The sequence below is a fragment of the Erpetoichthys calabaricus genome, chromosome 7, assembly GCF_900747795.2.
Source record: "Erpetoichthys calabaricus chromosome 7, fErpCal1.3, whole genome shotgun sequence".
Classification (NCBI taxonomy): domain Eukaryota; kingdom Metazoa; phylum Chordata; class Cladistia; order Polypteriformes; family Polypteridae; genus Erpetoichthys; species Erpetoichthys calabaricus.
This window is the reverse complement of record NC_041400.2, coordinates 101,634,372-101,650,266: the sequence shown is the minus strand read 5'-3', so window position 1 is coordinate 101,650,266 and position 15,895 is coordinate 101,634,372. Positions and strand designations below refer to the sequence as shown.

Here is a 15,895-nt window from a genome sequence, read left to right as displayed (position 1 = left end):
TGATTTGTTACTTTTTTTGTAACAAAGAAAGCTAACTGTACTATTCTATAAGTGATCTGCTTTAGGATGTGTAACTGTAATAGGAGAAAAATACAGCACAACCGAGACGTGTGTCTTAAACTGAATATTGTACGTGAATATTGTATTGTCGTCAGACATTATCAAAATTTTGTTTTTTTTACTCCTTCATCTCTGTAAATAGCCAGATACAGGTATGTGCCTCAGTAGTTCCCGTTTCATGCAGATTAATCGCCGTTGAGGTAAATGCAAAGATTTACCTGGCTTAGTTTGTAAATCACTTTTAAAATTGTTTCACTTGTAATTTTTTTGTTTACGTTTTGATTTTTATGTGCAAACATTCCTGTTGACAGAAAGGGGACGTGGCAATAGAGCTGGTCTTTCCTTTTTTCCTTCCTTCGGCTAAAAAGCTACCGGTTTGCATTGCGCATGCGTTTTGCGAGTGTGGCTTTGACACTTGAGTACGCAGATTTGTCAGTGACTTTTCCAGTGACATGTGCCGAGGTCTTCTACAGTCAAAACACGATGATTATAGCTAGTTTACATTTTACTTTTCTCATTGTATTTTATAAATCAAATGGAATTTTGCAGAAACTTATTTACACGTCTGAACGTAACGTAGGTATTTGGGTGATTACACGTAGATAATGATCTGTCCACTGTCTCGGTTTCAATAGTTTTCGTCTCGTTCTTCTGTGCTCATGTAACTTGGCATTTTTTCTTTACTTTTGCTGATAAGTTTATAAAGAGACACTTTATATCAGTAATAAGGGATAATAATAAACATTACGTGTTAGTACATTCTGTACAGCATGTGTTGTGTGCAGTGGCACTTAAAGTAGCCCCACCAGATGCTGTATACGCTGTCCACCTCAGTCAATTAACTGTATATTAAAATTATAACAACCGTCAGCTGTGTTGTCTTTACCACTTTGTCCAATTTTCCATCACTTGCTTAATTTAATATCTAGAAAAACATAATTTTGTTTAGTATATGACTTTGCCTTAGTGCTGGATGCAGGACTCCTGTTTCAGGCAGTGTTCTCTATACCAGTGGTTTTTTAACACTACTGATTTGGAGTTAACTTTGACTTATTCTTAACTAGTTATCAAAGGTGTCTTGACTACAGCACAATCTCAGATTTCTGTCATGAGTGTGCCTTGGTCTTCATTGTAAGGTTTCTGTTCCAGTGAAATCCTGTTGAGACAAAATATGTGTTTTCATAAATGTTTGTGCAGAGACTAATAGTTAGTGAACTTTATTCATGTGTGTGCTAACTAATGATGAATTTAAATGCATCTTAGTTCAGTTTGCAGAATTGTATGAAAGTGATAAATATCTAAACCGATCTTTTAAAATTTCAGTGTTGTAATTTGTTGAAAATTGTGCTTACTTTTTTGTTAACCAATGTGAAAAATATCAGGAGGGTTCAAATCTTTGTAAAATGTATTACTTTTGACTAAGTTGACAGCAAAGGTATTTCTGCAATTAGGATCATTTTTAGGTCTTAATTAGTTTCCAACAGATTTACCAAATCTATCAGCATCTTTTACTAACCTAAAGTAATTTAACAGGAGTTGGTTGCTTTGTTGAAAGTCTGTTTTTTCTTGTATTGTTTTGTAAATAGTCTTACTATATTAAGCATTGTTTCTTTTGGTGCATTTTGAATGATAGGAAGATGATGGAAGAAAGTGGCATAGAGACAACTCCTCCAAGCACTCCTCCACCTCCTCCAAGTGTTGCAGCATCCGTGAACTCTGTTCCTGTTCCTTTAGGTAGAGATATAATTATTATTTTTTCATACTCTGTACTCCTTTGAATATTCTGAGCATGGTAAAACAGGCTTTCTTTTTATCATTATTAGTCTTCAGTTCCCTTTGGGACTTTTCTAAGCATACCTATTCTTTTAAATAGAATTTCTCTAGTTTTTCATTGGGCTTATCTCCATTGGTTGCACTCAGTATGTATGTTATGGGAGTTTTCCAAGGATTATCTTCATTGTATGTCCAAATCACCTCAGCTGTCGCCTGGGGGCAGCATCAGTTACATTTGGTTATTTGCCAAAGCTAATGGATATGTGGGAGGACAGTGGCTAGGATAGGCTGGTAGGATGAATGGTTTATCTGTGGAGTTGGCTTCTTATTCAGTTCCACTTTTTGGCGCAACAAGACAGTCAGATCAGATGTCACTATTCAAATATAATTTTCAATGTATTTGACAAGGGCCCTAATCAGTGGCAAAGCTGACATTAAATTGTTAAACAATGGCAGTTTAACCTCGACCTGCTATTAAAGCATTGCCGAAATTTGCAGATATTTTTGTACATCATTTCCACTGTCAGTCTTCTTTTAATTTTGCATTGTTAGTTTATCTTAATTAGTAAAACTTAAATCCATACACCTTCTCAATGTAGCTTGGGAGAGTTTTTATCCTTGTTTCTACTCCACTCCGCTGTTTTTTTGATCCGGAGCTGTACTCTGAGCATATTTTTAAACACTCCTACTGTAGTATAAAAATGGCACTCTCCATCAGGTGCTGTTCAGCACTTTGAGCTACATCATTTGTATGAAAATGTGCTATATAAATAAATGTCGTTGTACAGATTTACACTTAATTTTGAGTTCCTTGATTGTTACATACTAAGACATTCTTATTATTGCAAATGGCAAATAACTGTTATGATTCCTGTTTTACTTTTATTATTATAACTCTCTAAATTTCCACTGTGTAGGGCCTTTTCAGTGCCAGCATTGTACATTTAGCTACCACAGCCAACAAACTGTATCACACTATTCATTTCCATCTTATGTGGCTGCTGGCTTGGTCCATAATGCCTACAAGAGTGAGGCATGATTAAAAATATTCAAACCACCTTTACTACATTTGTGTAGCGTCTGCAAAACACCATTTAATTTTATCACAGATTTTTTTATGGTGCTGTGAACAGAAATTAAAATGAGGACTTGATACTTAACGGTCATTACAATGCAACGTTTAGCACATTCAGTTTGTGAGATATGAACAGATACAGTGCCTCAATTTATATAAAAGAGAGATGGCAGTGACCTTTTATGTCTTTGGCCCCAAAGCTGTTCAGCTGGGGTAAAAACAAAATCATGACTTCATTTAGCGAGTTAAGCAATCATGAACAGTTTTATCTGGGCTTCATATGAGCAGTGCAAGGTGTGTCCAGTTCTCTGTCTGTGTGTGTGTATAAAATATATAACGTAATTTTACAAGTGCTCAATTTGACCTCCAGCTGTACGGACAACATCAACGCAATTCATCCCATACGCGATTGAGCATGTCGGGAGTCACTGTACTCGCAGCTCTTTCAATGTGATTTCAGAGATCATCCAGTGTTGTTGGGAGTGGCGGCACATAAACAGAATTGTTAACGTGACCCCCCCCCCCCCCCCAAAAAAAAGTTGCATGGTGTGAGATCTGGTGATCTAGGGGTTGGGGGGGGGGGCGGAAGTGGAGTGCCATATTGTGCGCTCCTTTGGAGCCAATCCAGCGATGAGAGAGCTAATTTTTGAGAAATGCTCATCTCCTCGCAGACTGAAGGGAGCCATATTCTGGTGACAGTCAGAAACTCTGACTCCCTCTTTCAATTGGTATGTGATTGGTTCCTAGGCACCTTACGGTTGTAAAAATATGGCAGTTTGAAACTGGATGAATCTTTTTGAATCACCCTGTATAATGTATGTATTTTTTTAACTAACAGGAAGTAATTAAAGATACTAATAACGTAGCAAATCTAAAATACACATATATGTTCAATACATTTGAATATTTACTAATTTTTTATTTGAATATTTAAACCTTATTTTTCAGCTAATTTGACAGCCATATCCAGTACAATATCCACATTACTGCTCCACCAGTGCACTGATGAGTTAAGATGGGATTACCAGGTTAAAGTACTTAAATTCCTTTACCTGGGGTAGCTCATAAGAGTTTTAGAACAAACAGGTGGTCCACTATTCTTTTTTTAGAAAGTAGTTCCGTGTCCCAGTTGTTCATACAACACTTTATCCAAGTCATTCTAGCAATACCTAACAAATTTAGTTGTTTTAGCTATTTTTTGTGTACTCGTCAGTTTTGGAAATGTATCCTTTGCCAACAGATCCTCCTTCTAATGTGTTCTTCTCTTAAGAGGTTGTGTACACAAGGTTTTGGATTTCTGAAAACACTTTCTATCTCCTGACAATATTACCAGTTACAATTTTGTTTTACCTTTCTCAAATAGCCTCAGATCCCTTTTGTCTATTGTGAGTCATTAAATGATTTTCCTGGAACATTTCTGTAGCTCCCTAAATTACTTTCTCTGTGACCTCACCAAGCTTCTGCCAAACCTGCACTTTTAATTTAGTCATAACCTCAGCTGCTGCTTCCTTGGAGTGCCTGTACATCTCATTAAACTCCAGATACCCCCTTTCCCATGTTAGCTGTATTTAATACATACAGTCAAATCTATTTAGCTAGCCTATAGCACTCATGACAGTACTGAAGCAGCCCACAATATGAATACTCCACGGCTTGGCTTACTAATTGAAGATTGTCATTCTTCCAGTTGATAGTGGCAGTAGACTAGCACTTGCTTGATTGCATTATGTGTTCAGCTTTTATGCTTGAATAAAGGCACAAGTGATTTGTTTATTCACCTGCTGAGTTACCACTGGTGTCTCACAGTCCCACTTACTTTTGTACCTATGAGTTTTTGTTGGGTATTTGCAGGGAAAACTGAGGTCAGTGTGGATTTACTGCTAGATCCACATAGAAAACATTTAAAAAGGTCAGCTCCTTTTTTATTTTTTTTTGAGCACTAGAGGGCTTGGCCTCAAACCCCCCCAATGCCAAGCTCTACGCGCCGTTGTGAAGAGGGGGATTGAACACACCCCAAGGAGACGCAGCCACTCCTCCGAAACCCCTCTTAAACAGTGATACAATGGGAAACAAATTCCTTTTTTTTTTGCTCGATCAGCTGCTGGCTTGCTGCTGCTGCCTTGCCACGTGATCTGCACTTCACTCGCCTAATGTGATCCTTACTCTCATTTTTTTAAGACTTTCAAATTTTCCTACTTCCATTAACTAATCTGCTCTGCATGTTTATCACGGGACTTGCTTCTAAAGGTTGTAAGGATGACGTGACTTGCGTGTCTCGCGGGATGTGATAGTGTCTCTTTTCAAAAGATCTCTTTTGAAAAGATCATGTCTCGTCGCAGGAAAAATAGAGAGATTTGTGTTTTTATGAAAATAGCTTTTGACATGAAAGGAGCACATGCTTTAACACATACTGCATAATGTGAAGTGAAAAACCCACAGACACTCTTTCCCTCATCTGTAATATATTGTATATCCATGTAATTACTGAGCAAGCTGTATCCTTTTCAGAGATCCTGGAAGTACTTGGGACAAATTAGAATTTATACCATGCAAAAGTAAATTGAAATGACTTTTAGTTCGAATGTTACATTGTTTCAATGAGATTCACCCTTCTTGAGTAATCTGGCCCCACTTGCACTTTTTTTTTTTTTTTCTCCACCCTTGGTCTCCTTCCTACACATTCTGCAAAATAACTGTGCTCAAGCTTTTACTTTCTTCAACTTCATATACCTGCCTAAACCATATCAGTTTGATGCTGTCTTTTCTGTCATCTTGCCCCCGCCCCCCCCATCTTCCTTTCACTCAATAAAACTTTGCATAGCCATCTACTTATTCTCATTTTGATATTTTCCAGATTTGCTATATCATACTTTACTCTCATATATAATTTAGGTAAGCACACAGCTTAAAGATCCTCCATTCTTCTGTTCTAGGAAATAACTTTCTGTTCTAGGAAATAACTTAATACTATTACTAGTAAGGCTATCCATAAATATTTCAGTCCTGCTACCACTGAGTCTGCAGACCTATTGGTCGTTAAGTTTGTCACAAAATTAAAAGAACATGGCTACTTTTGTGAAATAGCTCTAATACTGGCATTTAAGTTTAAACTGTATACATGACTGACCAGAATCTTTCTTAAAGTATCTATCTATCTATCTATCTACCTACCTACCTACCTACCTACCTACCTACCTACCTACCTACCTACCTACCTCCCTCCAACCAACCAACCAACCAACCATGGTTTAAAATATTGATTTATTACACTCATAGAAGGAGTAAATCAAACTATTATAATGACCCCCTTCTTTATATTGTATACATCATTTATTTGTTATTCGCAGTCATGGGCATAAAGAAAAGTCAACATACAATTTAGAAAAAAATTCTACAGCTACAAAGTGATTGTCAGTACAGTAGAACCTCGGTTCACGACCATAATTCTTTCCAAAACTCTGGTCGTGAACCGAAGCAATTTCTCCCATAGGATTGTATGTAAATACAATTAATCCGTTCCAGACCGTACGAACTGTATGTATGTATATATATATATATATATATATATATATATATATATAATATATTTTAGTTTTTAAGCACAAATATAGTTAAATATACCATAGAATGCACAGCGTAATGGTAAACTAAATGTAAAAACATTGAATAACACTGAGAAAACCTTGAACAACAGAGAAAACTAACACTGCAATAGTTCGTGCTATAGTGCTAGGAACCGCTCGCTAAAAACACTTTTTTTAATGAGTTTTAAGCACAGTGGAAAAAATGAACATTTGAAAAATCCGTAATTTAATAAACCACCAAGAAAAGTAACATTGCAACAATGCAGGCTACGAACCGATCACTGTAAACAGAACTGAAAACAAAAACAAGCCTTCTCTACCTTATGCGTCCCTCGCTCTCTCTCTCGCGCCTGTGTGTGTGTGTGTGTGTGTGCGCGTCTCTCTTTTGCGAGCCTGGAGCACCTGTGTGTGTGTCTCTCTAGCGCTCCTGTGTGTGTGCGCGCACCTCTCTCTCCCGCACCTGTGTGTGTGTGCGTGCGTCTCTCTTTTGTGAGCCTGGAGCGCCTGTGTGTGTGTGTCTCTCTAGAGCGCTCCTGTGTGTGTGCGTGACTCTCTCTCTGTCTCTCGCGCTGCCTCTGTGTGTGTGTGTGTGTGTGTGTGTGTGCGCGCGCCCCCGTGTGCCTCACTCTTTCACTCTCTCTCTTGCTAGCTGCACAGGAAATGCACAGGGAGAGACTGAACATGTACAAACCGAAAGGGAACCTGGCTTGTTCGTATACCGAGTGTGTGGTCGTGAACCGAGGCAAAAGTGTGGCGAACTTTTTGGTCGTAAACCGAGTTGTATGTGTACCGAGACGTTTGTGAACCGAGGTTCCACTGTATTACTAATTAATGTTACTAGCTTTACTTAGCCTAGAATTTCTTAATCACTTTAAACACAAACATAGAATCAATTGTAATTATTTATTCACCAATTCCTCAGTAAACTGGAATGTATTATTTAACTACATTTGGCCTTCCAGAAGATAGGAAACATTTACATAGCTAAATTAAGAAGATAGTTGTTTTTTCTATATTTTTGTGATGTCTGTGATTAGAAGAACATTACAAATGAAAATGTCATATGTCCTGCTTCCAGAAATAAATAATCCACTTTCTTGTATGCAAGAGTGCACTGACGTCTACATCTGAGGTATTTACAGCACAATCTGACTTTGCCTCAAAAGAAAACGTGCATATTCTATAATGTTACATCCAGACTGAACAATTCATATAAGTGAAATTATTTAGATACAATTTTGTTTTATGTTATTGTTCTTTACAAACACTCTATTGCCTAAACTAAGGAAAGATTATTGTTGTTATACTGTAATTGAAATATTTTGCTATATGGAAAATAAACCATTAAACATTTATTGTAAAGAAAAAAAAAAAAAGTTTGAGCAAATGATTGTGGGATTATTTTTAAGGACAAGAAAATAATATTTGTAAAGTTGTTAATTTTTGTATCCAATAATCTCAGTATACTGTATTTTTGTTCTCTCTTTCAGTTATGTCCAGTCCAATTTCCAGTCCTGTGTCTCTTCCGAACACATCAGCCATCTCTTCCTTTCCACAGCAAGGGTTTTCTACCCCACTGGCTCCTACTTCTACTTCAGTCCCTCCCATAAGGTCTTCTGCCCCACCTCCTTTCAGCAGTCCTGTAGGCTCTGCAATATCTTCCCCCCTTCCACCTCCCCCACTTAATATTCCAGTTGCAAATGTCCCTTTTAGTAATTCAGTTGCTGGATATCCTGCTCCTTCTGCCCCAATGCCAGGCCCTGTGATTTCTGCTCCTCCCAACAGTCCCCCCACATCTGGTTTCTTGATGAATGCCCAATATGACATTACACGTGGACATGCAGGAAGATCTCCTCAGACGCCTTTGATTCCAAGTTTTTCTTCACAGCCAGTAGCAGGTAATATTGTTTTATTTGTTCACGTAAACAGTAATGATTGGTTGACTTTTTTTTTTTTTGTTTTTTTTTTTAATTTAAGACTAAATTCAGAATAGAAGTCTCTTTATGAAGAACCTTTCTGTGATAAACTGTTCTTGATAATAAATGCAATTAAAAAAAGAAAATCTAAAAACCAAATGAAATAGATTATTTTATTAAGAAGGCAAGTAAAGAGGTTATGCTGTTAGGCGGAAGCAACATTCATTTTCATTATGTAGTTTAATGTTTCAGCTCATTGTTCTTTTTCTAAACATTATGAAATGGGATCCTTATGATATATTCAAATCAAATATCAATCAAAGTCATTTGTTTTATTTATTTATTTTTTCTTTTCTGTTGTGATCAACAGATAGAAAGGTTGAGATGATCCCCAGCCTAGATTTAAGCCAGGAAGGATAAAAGTATACAAAAAAGAGGATATTTATAAGTCAAGTCAAATTCAAAAAGGTATGAACAGTGGCAGTAATTAAGGTACAACCGGGAAAAAAAAATGATTGATACTGTAGGCCTTTAGAACCCATCTTTATGGGTCTTGAGCTGCTCTCTGTGAGTGGGGTGGTTTGTTACCTATCATAATGCTATCAGAGAAGCAACCCCTCCTTGGCTCCATTTATTTCATCTATCATGTTGACTATTGGAAAGAGACTCTCTGTTACATCCCACTCCACTCTGTTACTGTATTGGGAATGTGGTGACAGAGTCCCTTTTGGAGTCATTTTAATATATCCCCAGTATTACTTATGGGACAGGATGAATCTATGAGAGCATTAATGCTCAGAACTCCCTTTAGTGACTCCAGTATCGCTAAACACATGTGCTGTCCATTGTTCTTAAAGGACCACATATCATGGTGTGCTTTAAACCTAGCCATTCCATATAAGACACAGCATTATCCTATGTCTCACTATCCTAGGCTGTGTGAGTTCTAGTTACTGGTGGGTGTTGTCTTTTCCAATGAATTCTTCCTGTTTTTGCACTGTATAAACAGTGAGGGTGAAGAATTTTGCAATGCGGAATTGCCTGTCCCTTGTTCGTGTCAATTGTCATATCTATTAGTTCTCCCTATTATTGATGTCCATGTCTCATGCTTGACCAAGAATGGGTAAAACACTGCCCTCTTGCAGCACTTGTTCTTGCTTTCTTTTTAACTGTTTACCTTCATACCAATCACTTAGTGTTCTTTAATATGTTTTAATGCATTGTGTTCTTTTGCTTGTTTTAAAGCAGATAGTAATCTTTTGACAAAAGAGGGGAGGCTTTTTTTAAATTAATTTTTTAATCTTTCATTTTGGAATATTAGCGAATGTATTCTTCTCTATAACGGTGTTTAACTGCAAACTGTTTTTTTTTTTTTTTTTTTTTTAAATTCCGGTTCAGCCAAACATTAATCTGTATGCATTAGTGACATTTTTCACAAAATCCTGATATTTTTGCATGGATTTCCATACTTGAGAATCCAGATAACATTTATGAATGCAGTTGAAAACGGAAAAAAAAAAACGATGGGACTTGTGTTCCCTTGTGCAGAAAACTCATTTCTTCCTTGAATTTTATAGTTTCCCTTGCTGCATTGATTTGGAAAAATGTTTGTCTGAAACAACACGCTGCAAAAATTAAGTTTGCTTCTTAAATACATAACCATGAACTTGTCAGTTAGTCTCCTCATTCTAAGTTTATCATACTTGAAATCTTCATTAAAATTATTTTTGCAGTGTGGTTCATGAATGACTGATTGAAATTTGGTGGACGGGTTATTTAGTGGGATAGAATGTTTCTATTTTGGCAGAACATTAAAAAGACTTCACATTTTTTACATGTGCTTTTTTTTTTTTTTTTTTTGTTTTAAGCTTTTCTGTGCACTTATTTTGTTGTCCTAAAAATAATCCCATAGGTTTTTATGATCAAAAGTTTCCTGCAGCTTTAAGAGGACCTAGATTTACAGTTTATTTTGGGAAAACAATTTGTGCAATGTCTTAATTTACATCAGTGTTTTGATACTTCCTGTCTTAAATTACAGTGTCAGGTACACCTGTACAATCAATCAAATTGAATTCAAAATTGACATATGGCCACATGTGATTGCTGTACCACAAAAGGATTTAATTTGTATGTGTTGTAATGGTATATACTTCCTTAATTCAGGTTGTTTGGATGAAGAAAAAAGCTAATCTCTTATGAATTTTCAGCTCACTACCCTGACCAAGGATTGCATACTTAGCCACGGTTGCTGACTGTAGGGTGAGAGCCCAGTTTATAGAAGCTTTCCTCTGGATGTCCCATGAAGCAGTTGGCTAATTTATCTAGCAGAATTTTTGGTTTGAATGTTATACTTGAGCAGGCCGCAATTCTAATGTCTGTCCTTCAAGCTCTCTTTCTGTGATGCACAAGTTCATCAAAGCAGTGATGTGGCCGTGATGCTAATGATGTACTTGTATGTACATCCATTGAAGCAGATGATGGTATGGTAAGGGTGTTGGGTACTGTATCATTGACTGATGCAGCATTCACTTTGAACACTGTTCTCTCAGATGACACCAGCTTGCACTTGTGGGAGTAAGGAATGAGATAATCATGGTGCACCACCACTGCCTGGTGCATTAATCTTAATACAGTGCACTACTTCAGAAAGACGGCCTATGAGTATGTAAACATACCTGTTCACTAAGCTGCAATAATAAAAAAAACAATAACTTATTACATTTATATAGCGCTTTTCCCAGTACTCAAAGTGCTATCCACACAGGGAGGAACCGGGAAGCGAACCCACAATCTTTAGGGTTACCCTCACAGTGACTGTCATATGTCCTATTCTAACAATATTTGGTAATGCAAATGATATAGAGGACAGATTAATAATGACACTGAGAAAGAGTCTCATTTTTGTACCTCCTCACCTTAATAAAATGAGTACATTGTTCGTGATTTTTTTTTTGTTGTCTCTTTTCTACGAAGAGAAGACAAGTGGATTGCCAAAAATACTTTTATCTCAATCCTTCTTAGAGTGATCACAGACTCCCAATGTCCGAGATATAAAATGTACAAGTGTATTGTTTATTTCAAAGTCGGTTCTATAGATCACGCTTAATATAGCCAATCTTGAAAGGGAGGCCATTTTAACATCATAGCTATAAAGAGCTTAGTGAGACTTATTTTCAAGCCATTATGAGCATTTTTGGCTGGAAAGTGCACGTCTAACGATGAAACCTACGGTTTTACAGATTAAAAAAGAGGAACAAAACTAATGCAGACAAGCAAGTGACAAACTTGCTACTATGTGAATGTGTGGGATGAATGTTTTGAGTGTTCAGAAAACATTTATAGTCCTCATCCACTTGTTATTTTGGACAAATTATAGTTCCTTTCTCTAGTCTGGGTGTCTCTCTATCACTTTAGGGAATACAAGATAATAGTACAGTAAAAATGGGTAGCTTGTTATTCCCTAGTATAGTTAAAACCTGAAATAACCTGAAAACCTGGGGAGCCCATTAAAAGACTGAGGGGTGCACCTCATACAGTATATGATACTTAATGCTACATGTGATTGCTGAATGCAAGATGAACCTGACTGTAATAAGTATTTTTTTTATTAAAAAAAAAAAAAAAAGATGAGGCTGAATAGAACCTCCTTTTAGGAAGGTACCTTTTCGTAAGTTTGCTTTTTCAAAAGAGCACCATTGATGTTACTGCCTTTAGTAAGATTTAAGGATTTTGTGGGACATGTAAATGAAGCAGTCCTGGACCAGCCGCGTATTACTTAAGTGAAACCGCATTCTATGAGAAGAGGACACCATTTTTTTTTTACGTCTTGTGAAGAAAATTCGAATGCAGTTCTTCAGAATTACCTTTAGCTAGCTGCAGTAAATGTAGATACTAGGTCTGTCCAAGGCAAAGACCACCTAATATATAAGCATCATATGTGTAATATGTGGTCACTAGTTCAATTGTTGATGTTTGTTGAAATGGTAGTTTTTTATTACCTTGTCATGAATAATGTTCAAATCAGAACAGTTTGGATTAATGTCAGATTGAGCCCACTCTTAAATTTTATGATCCTTATTAGTAGACAAAGTTCTTTCTACTTCTTAAAAGTATCTTTAAACATATCAATAGTAAAAAAAAAAAAAAAAAAAACTATTTTGGGTATTTCAGGCAAAGGATGTTATGGTAAATTGCACATTTTTCTTAAAATATGACTTCCATACAGAAATGTAATATGTGGGTAGGTTTTTTTTTTTTACATTAGCAGTGGCAAGTGTGAGAAATATTAGTGAAGTACTTTTAATATTTTCAGAGCGTAAACCACAAAAGAATGCATAATCAATTGCAAATGTTAAGCACTCACATAAAAGTATTGCAGAGCCTCCTTATAATTCAAATATTTGATCACAGCTCTGTCACTTAACGCTATTTTGCAATTGTTTTTTAAGATTTGAAAAGAGTAAAGAAACCTGCACACGTTGCTTTTCAAGTATTAGGTTATTAGTATATTTCATATATAGCATGTTATTTATTTTTGGAAGGTTCAGTAACTTCTACTTGCCTATATTTGGTTCAATTATTGTGTAGATCCATTCTTTGAAGATGAAGTACCTGAAATATCTTGACTTCTTTTTATCTATCTTCACAGCCATGATGTCAAGTCCTATGGTTCAACAACCAACTACATCAGCTGGTGTTGGGGTTGGATCAGCTATCACTTTTCCAGATGCTGTGGAAGATCCTGGAGTTTCAATGCACAATGAAACCAATGCAGGAGGAATTTGGGGCTTTATAAAGGTGTGTTTTGTTTTTCACATCTAGCAGTTCTGAAATGCATACATCTGTATTTGAAGGAGTTAATTAAACATTTCAATTGAATAAAAAATTTGATATACACTGAAACATAGGAAAATAGGACAGTAACTACAGAAACTAACAGATGGCTTCATGGCGACGAATCTCTTGATACCATAGTATTTGCAGGAATAAGTAATTATATTTGGAGTTACAAATGTAATGTACTTCAGCTGTATTAAATACATGCACACATTCTTGACTTCACACAGAAACTTGCAATAAGCATTTCTCAGAAAGACTGAAAATGTGTCAAAAAGAACTGGTAATAAAAGAATACACACAAAAGTATTTTGCAAAGGTATCAAAACGGGCTTACCATAGTGGTTCTTTATTCTGCAACTGTCAGTAGCATTTGATGAGCAGCTTTTTATTTGATACATATAAAATACATTATTTCTATATATTTTTTATTCTTTTATTTTTTTTACCCTTTTGCTGTGAGTTAGCAGCAACCCAGTTAATTATAGTATGCAGTCTTCTGTGCAGTAGTTATTTAAATATCCTTTCCCTAATTATGATGATGGGCAGAATTGTGAAAAAGTCATTTTCATTTAAATTTTGGATCTGCTTGTTAGTTTTACTTAATGTTTAAAAAAAGCACTCATTGAAAAAGAAAATGGCAATCAGTTTTACGAATCATACTTCTTGAGAAAAACTGGAGACGGAGAGAGAACATGATTTTTAGAATAGTGAAGACTAGAAACAAGGCTGGAAAGGATTTTATTCTGATAAAGCAGATGAGCAGTGTGATCTTAAATGAGCACAATAGGATTAAGAATAGATAGAAGAGATACTTTTGAAAAGCTCCTGATTGAAGAAGATAGAAGGGTAGTATTTGGGAATGGAGTACCAAATGAGAGAGTAGTACCAAGATTAAGGAAGAAGGAAGTAAAGGGGGCACTGAAAAGAATGAAAAATGGAAAGGCCACAGGTCCGAATTAAATACCATCAAGAAGTGTGAAAGAGTTTACAAGAAGGAGTTAGATGTGTTTTGGGATCTAATGCAAAAGATCTATGAACACGAGACAGTACCAGTAAAGGGGAATTGGAGGATAAGTGTGATTTTACCCATTTATAAGGAGAAGGGTGATATTCAGAATTGTGGGAAATATACAGTGCATCCGGAAAGTATTCACAGTACATCACTTTTTCCACATTTTGTTATGTTACAGCCTTATTCCAAAATGGATTAAATTCATTTTTTTCCTTAGAATTCTACACACAACACCCCATAATGACAACCTGAAAAAAGTTTACTTGAGGTTTTCGCAAATTTATTAAAAAAAAAAAAACAAAACTGAGAAATCACATGTACATAAGTATTCACAGCCTTTGCTCAATACTTTGTCGATGCACCTTTGGCAGCAATTACAGCCTCAAGTCTTTTTGAATATGATGCCACAAGCTTGGCACACCTATCCTTGCCCAGTTTCGCCCATTCCTCTTTGCAGCACCTCTCAAGCTCCATCAGGTTGGATGGGAAGCATCGGTGCACAGCCATTTTAAGATCTCTCCAGAGATGTTCAATCGGATTCAAGTCTGGGCTCTGGCTGGGCCGCTCAAGGACATTCAAAGAGTTGTCCTGAAGCCACTCCTTTGATATCTTAGCTGTGTGCTTAGGGTCGTTGTCCTGCTGAAAGATGAACCGTCGCCCCAGTCGGAGGTCAAGAGCGCTCTGGAGCAGGTTTTCATCCAGGATGTCTCTGTACATTGCTGCAGTCATCTTTCCCTTTATCCTGAGTAGTCTCCAAGTCTCTGCTGCTGAAAAACAAACCAACAGCATGATGCTGCCACCACCATGCTTCACTGTAGGGATGGTATTGGCCTGGTGATGAGCGGTGCCTGGTTTCCTCCAAACGTGACGCCTGGCATTCACACCAAAGAGTTCAATCTTTGTCTCATCAGACCAGAGAATTTTCTTTCTCATGGTCTGAGAGTCCTTCAGGTCCTTTTAGCAAACTCCAGGCGGGCTGCCATGTGCCTTTTACTAAGGAGTGGCTTCCGTCTGGCCACTCTACCATACAGGCCTCATTGGTGGATTGCTGCAGAGATGCTTGTCCTTCTGGAAGGTTCTCCTCTCTCCACAGAGGACCTCTGGAGCTCTGACAGAGTGACCATCGGGTTCTTGGTCACCTCCCTGACTAAGGCCCTTCTCCCCCGATCGCTCAGTTTAGATGGCCGGCCAGCTCTAGGAAGAGCCCTGGTGGTTTCGAACTTCTTCCACTTACGGATGATGGAGGCCACTGTGCTCATTGGGACCTTCAAAGCAGCAGAAATTTTTCTGTAACCTTCCCCAGATTTGTGCCTCGAGACAATCCTGTCTTGGATGTCTACAGACAATTCCTTTCACTTCATGCTTGGTTTGTGCTCTGACATGAACTGTCAACTGTGGGACCTTATATAGACAGGTGTGTGCCTTTCCAAATCATGTCCAGTCAACTGAATTTACCACAGGTGGACTCCAATTAAGCTGCAGAAACATCTCAAGGATGATCAGGGGAAACAGGATACACCTGAGCTCAATTTTGAGCTTCATGGCAAAGGCTGTGAATACTTATGTACATGTGCTTTCTCAATTTTTTTATTTTTAATAAATTTGCAAAAATATCAAGTAAACTTTTTTCACGTTG

The 15,895-nt window shown here is 37.0% G+C and overlaps 2 protein-coding genes across 3 annotated transcripts in view; both read left to right on the top strand.

Moving 5' to 3' along the window:
* prrc1 (proline-rich coiled-coil 1) overlaps window positions 1–15,895 on the top strand; it is a 54,163-nt gene that overhangs the window by 383 nt on the left and 37,885 nt on the right. The window contains exons 2-4 of the mRNA XM_051929644.1: window positions 1,694–1,794; window positions 7,983–8,390; window positions 13,057–13,205. Of these exons, the coding sequence (XP_051785604.1) occupies window positions 1,698–1,794; window positions 7,983–8,390; window positions 13,057–13,205 (654 nt within the window). The 5' untranslated portion in view covers window positions 1,694–1,697. The remainder of the gene's footprint in view (window positions 1–1,693; window positions 1,795–7,982; window positions 8,391–13,056; window positions 13,206–15,895) is intronic.
* Window positions 1–15,895, top strand: part of c7h5orf63 (chromosome 7 C5orf63 homolog) — a 389,765-nt gene that overhangs the window by 343,289 nt on the left and 30,581 nt on the right. The gene's annotated exons all lie outside the window — the stretch shown is intronic.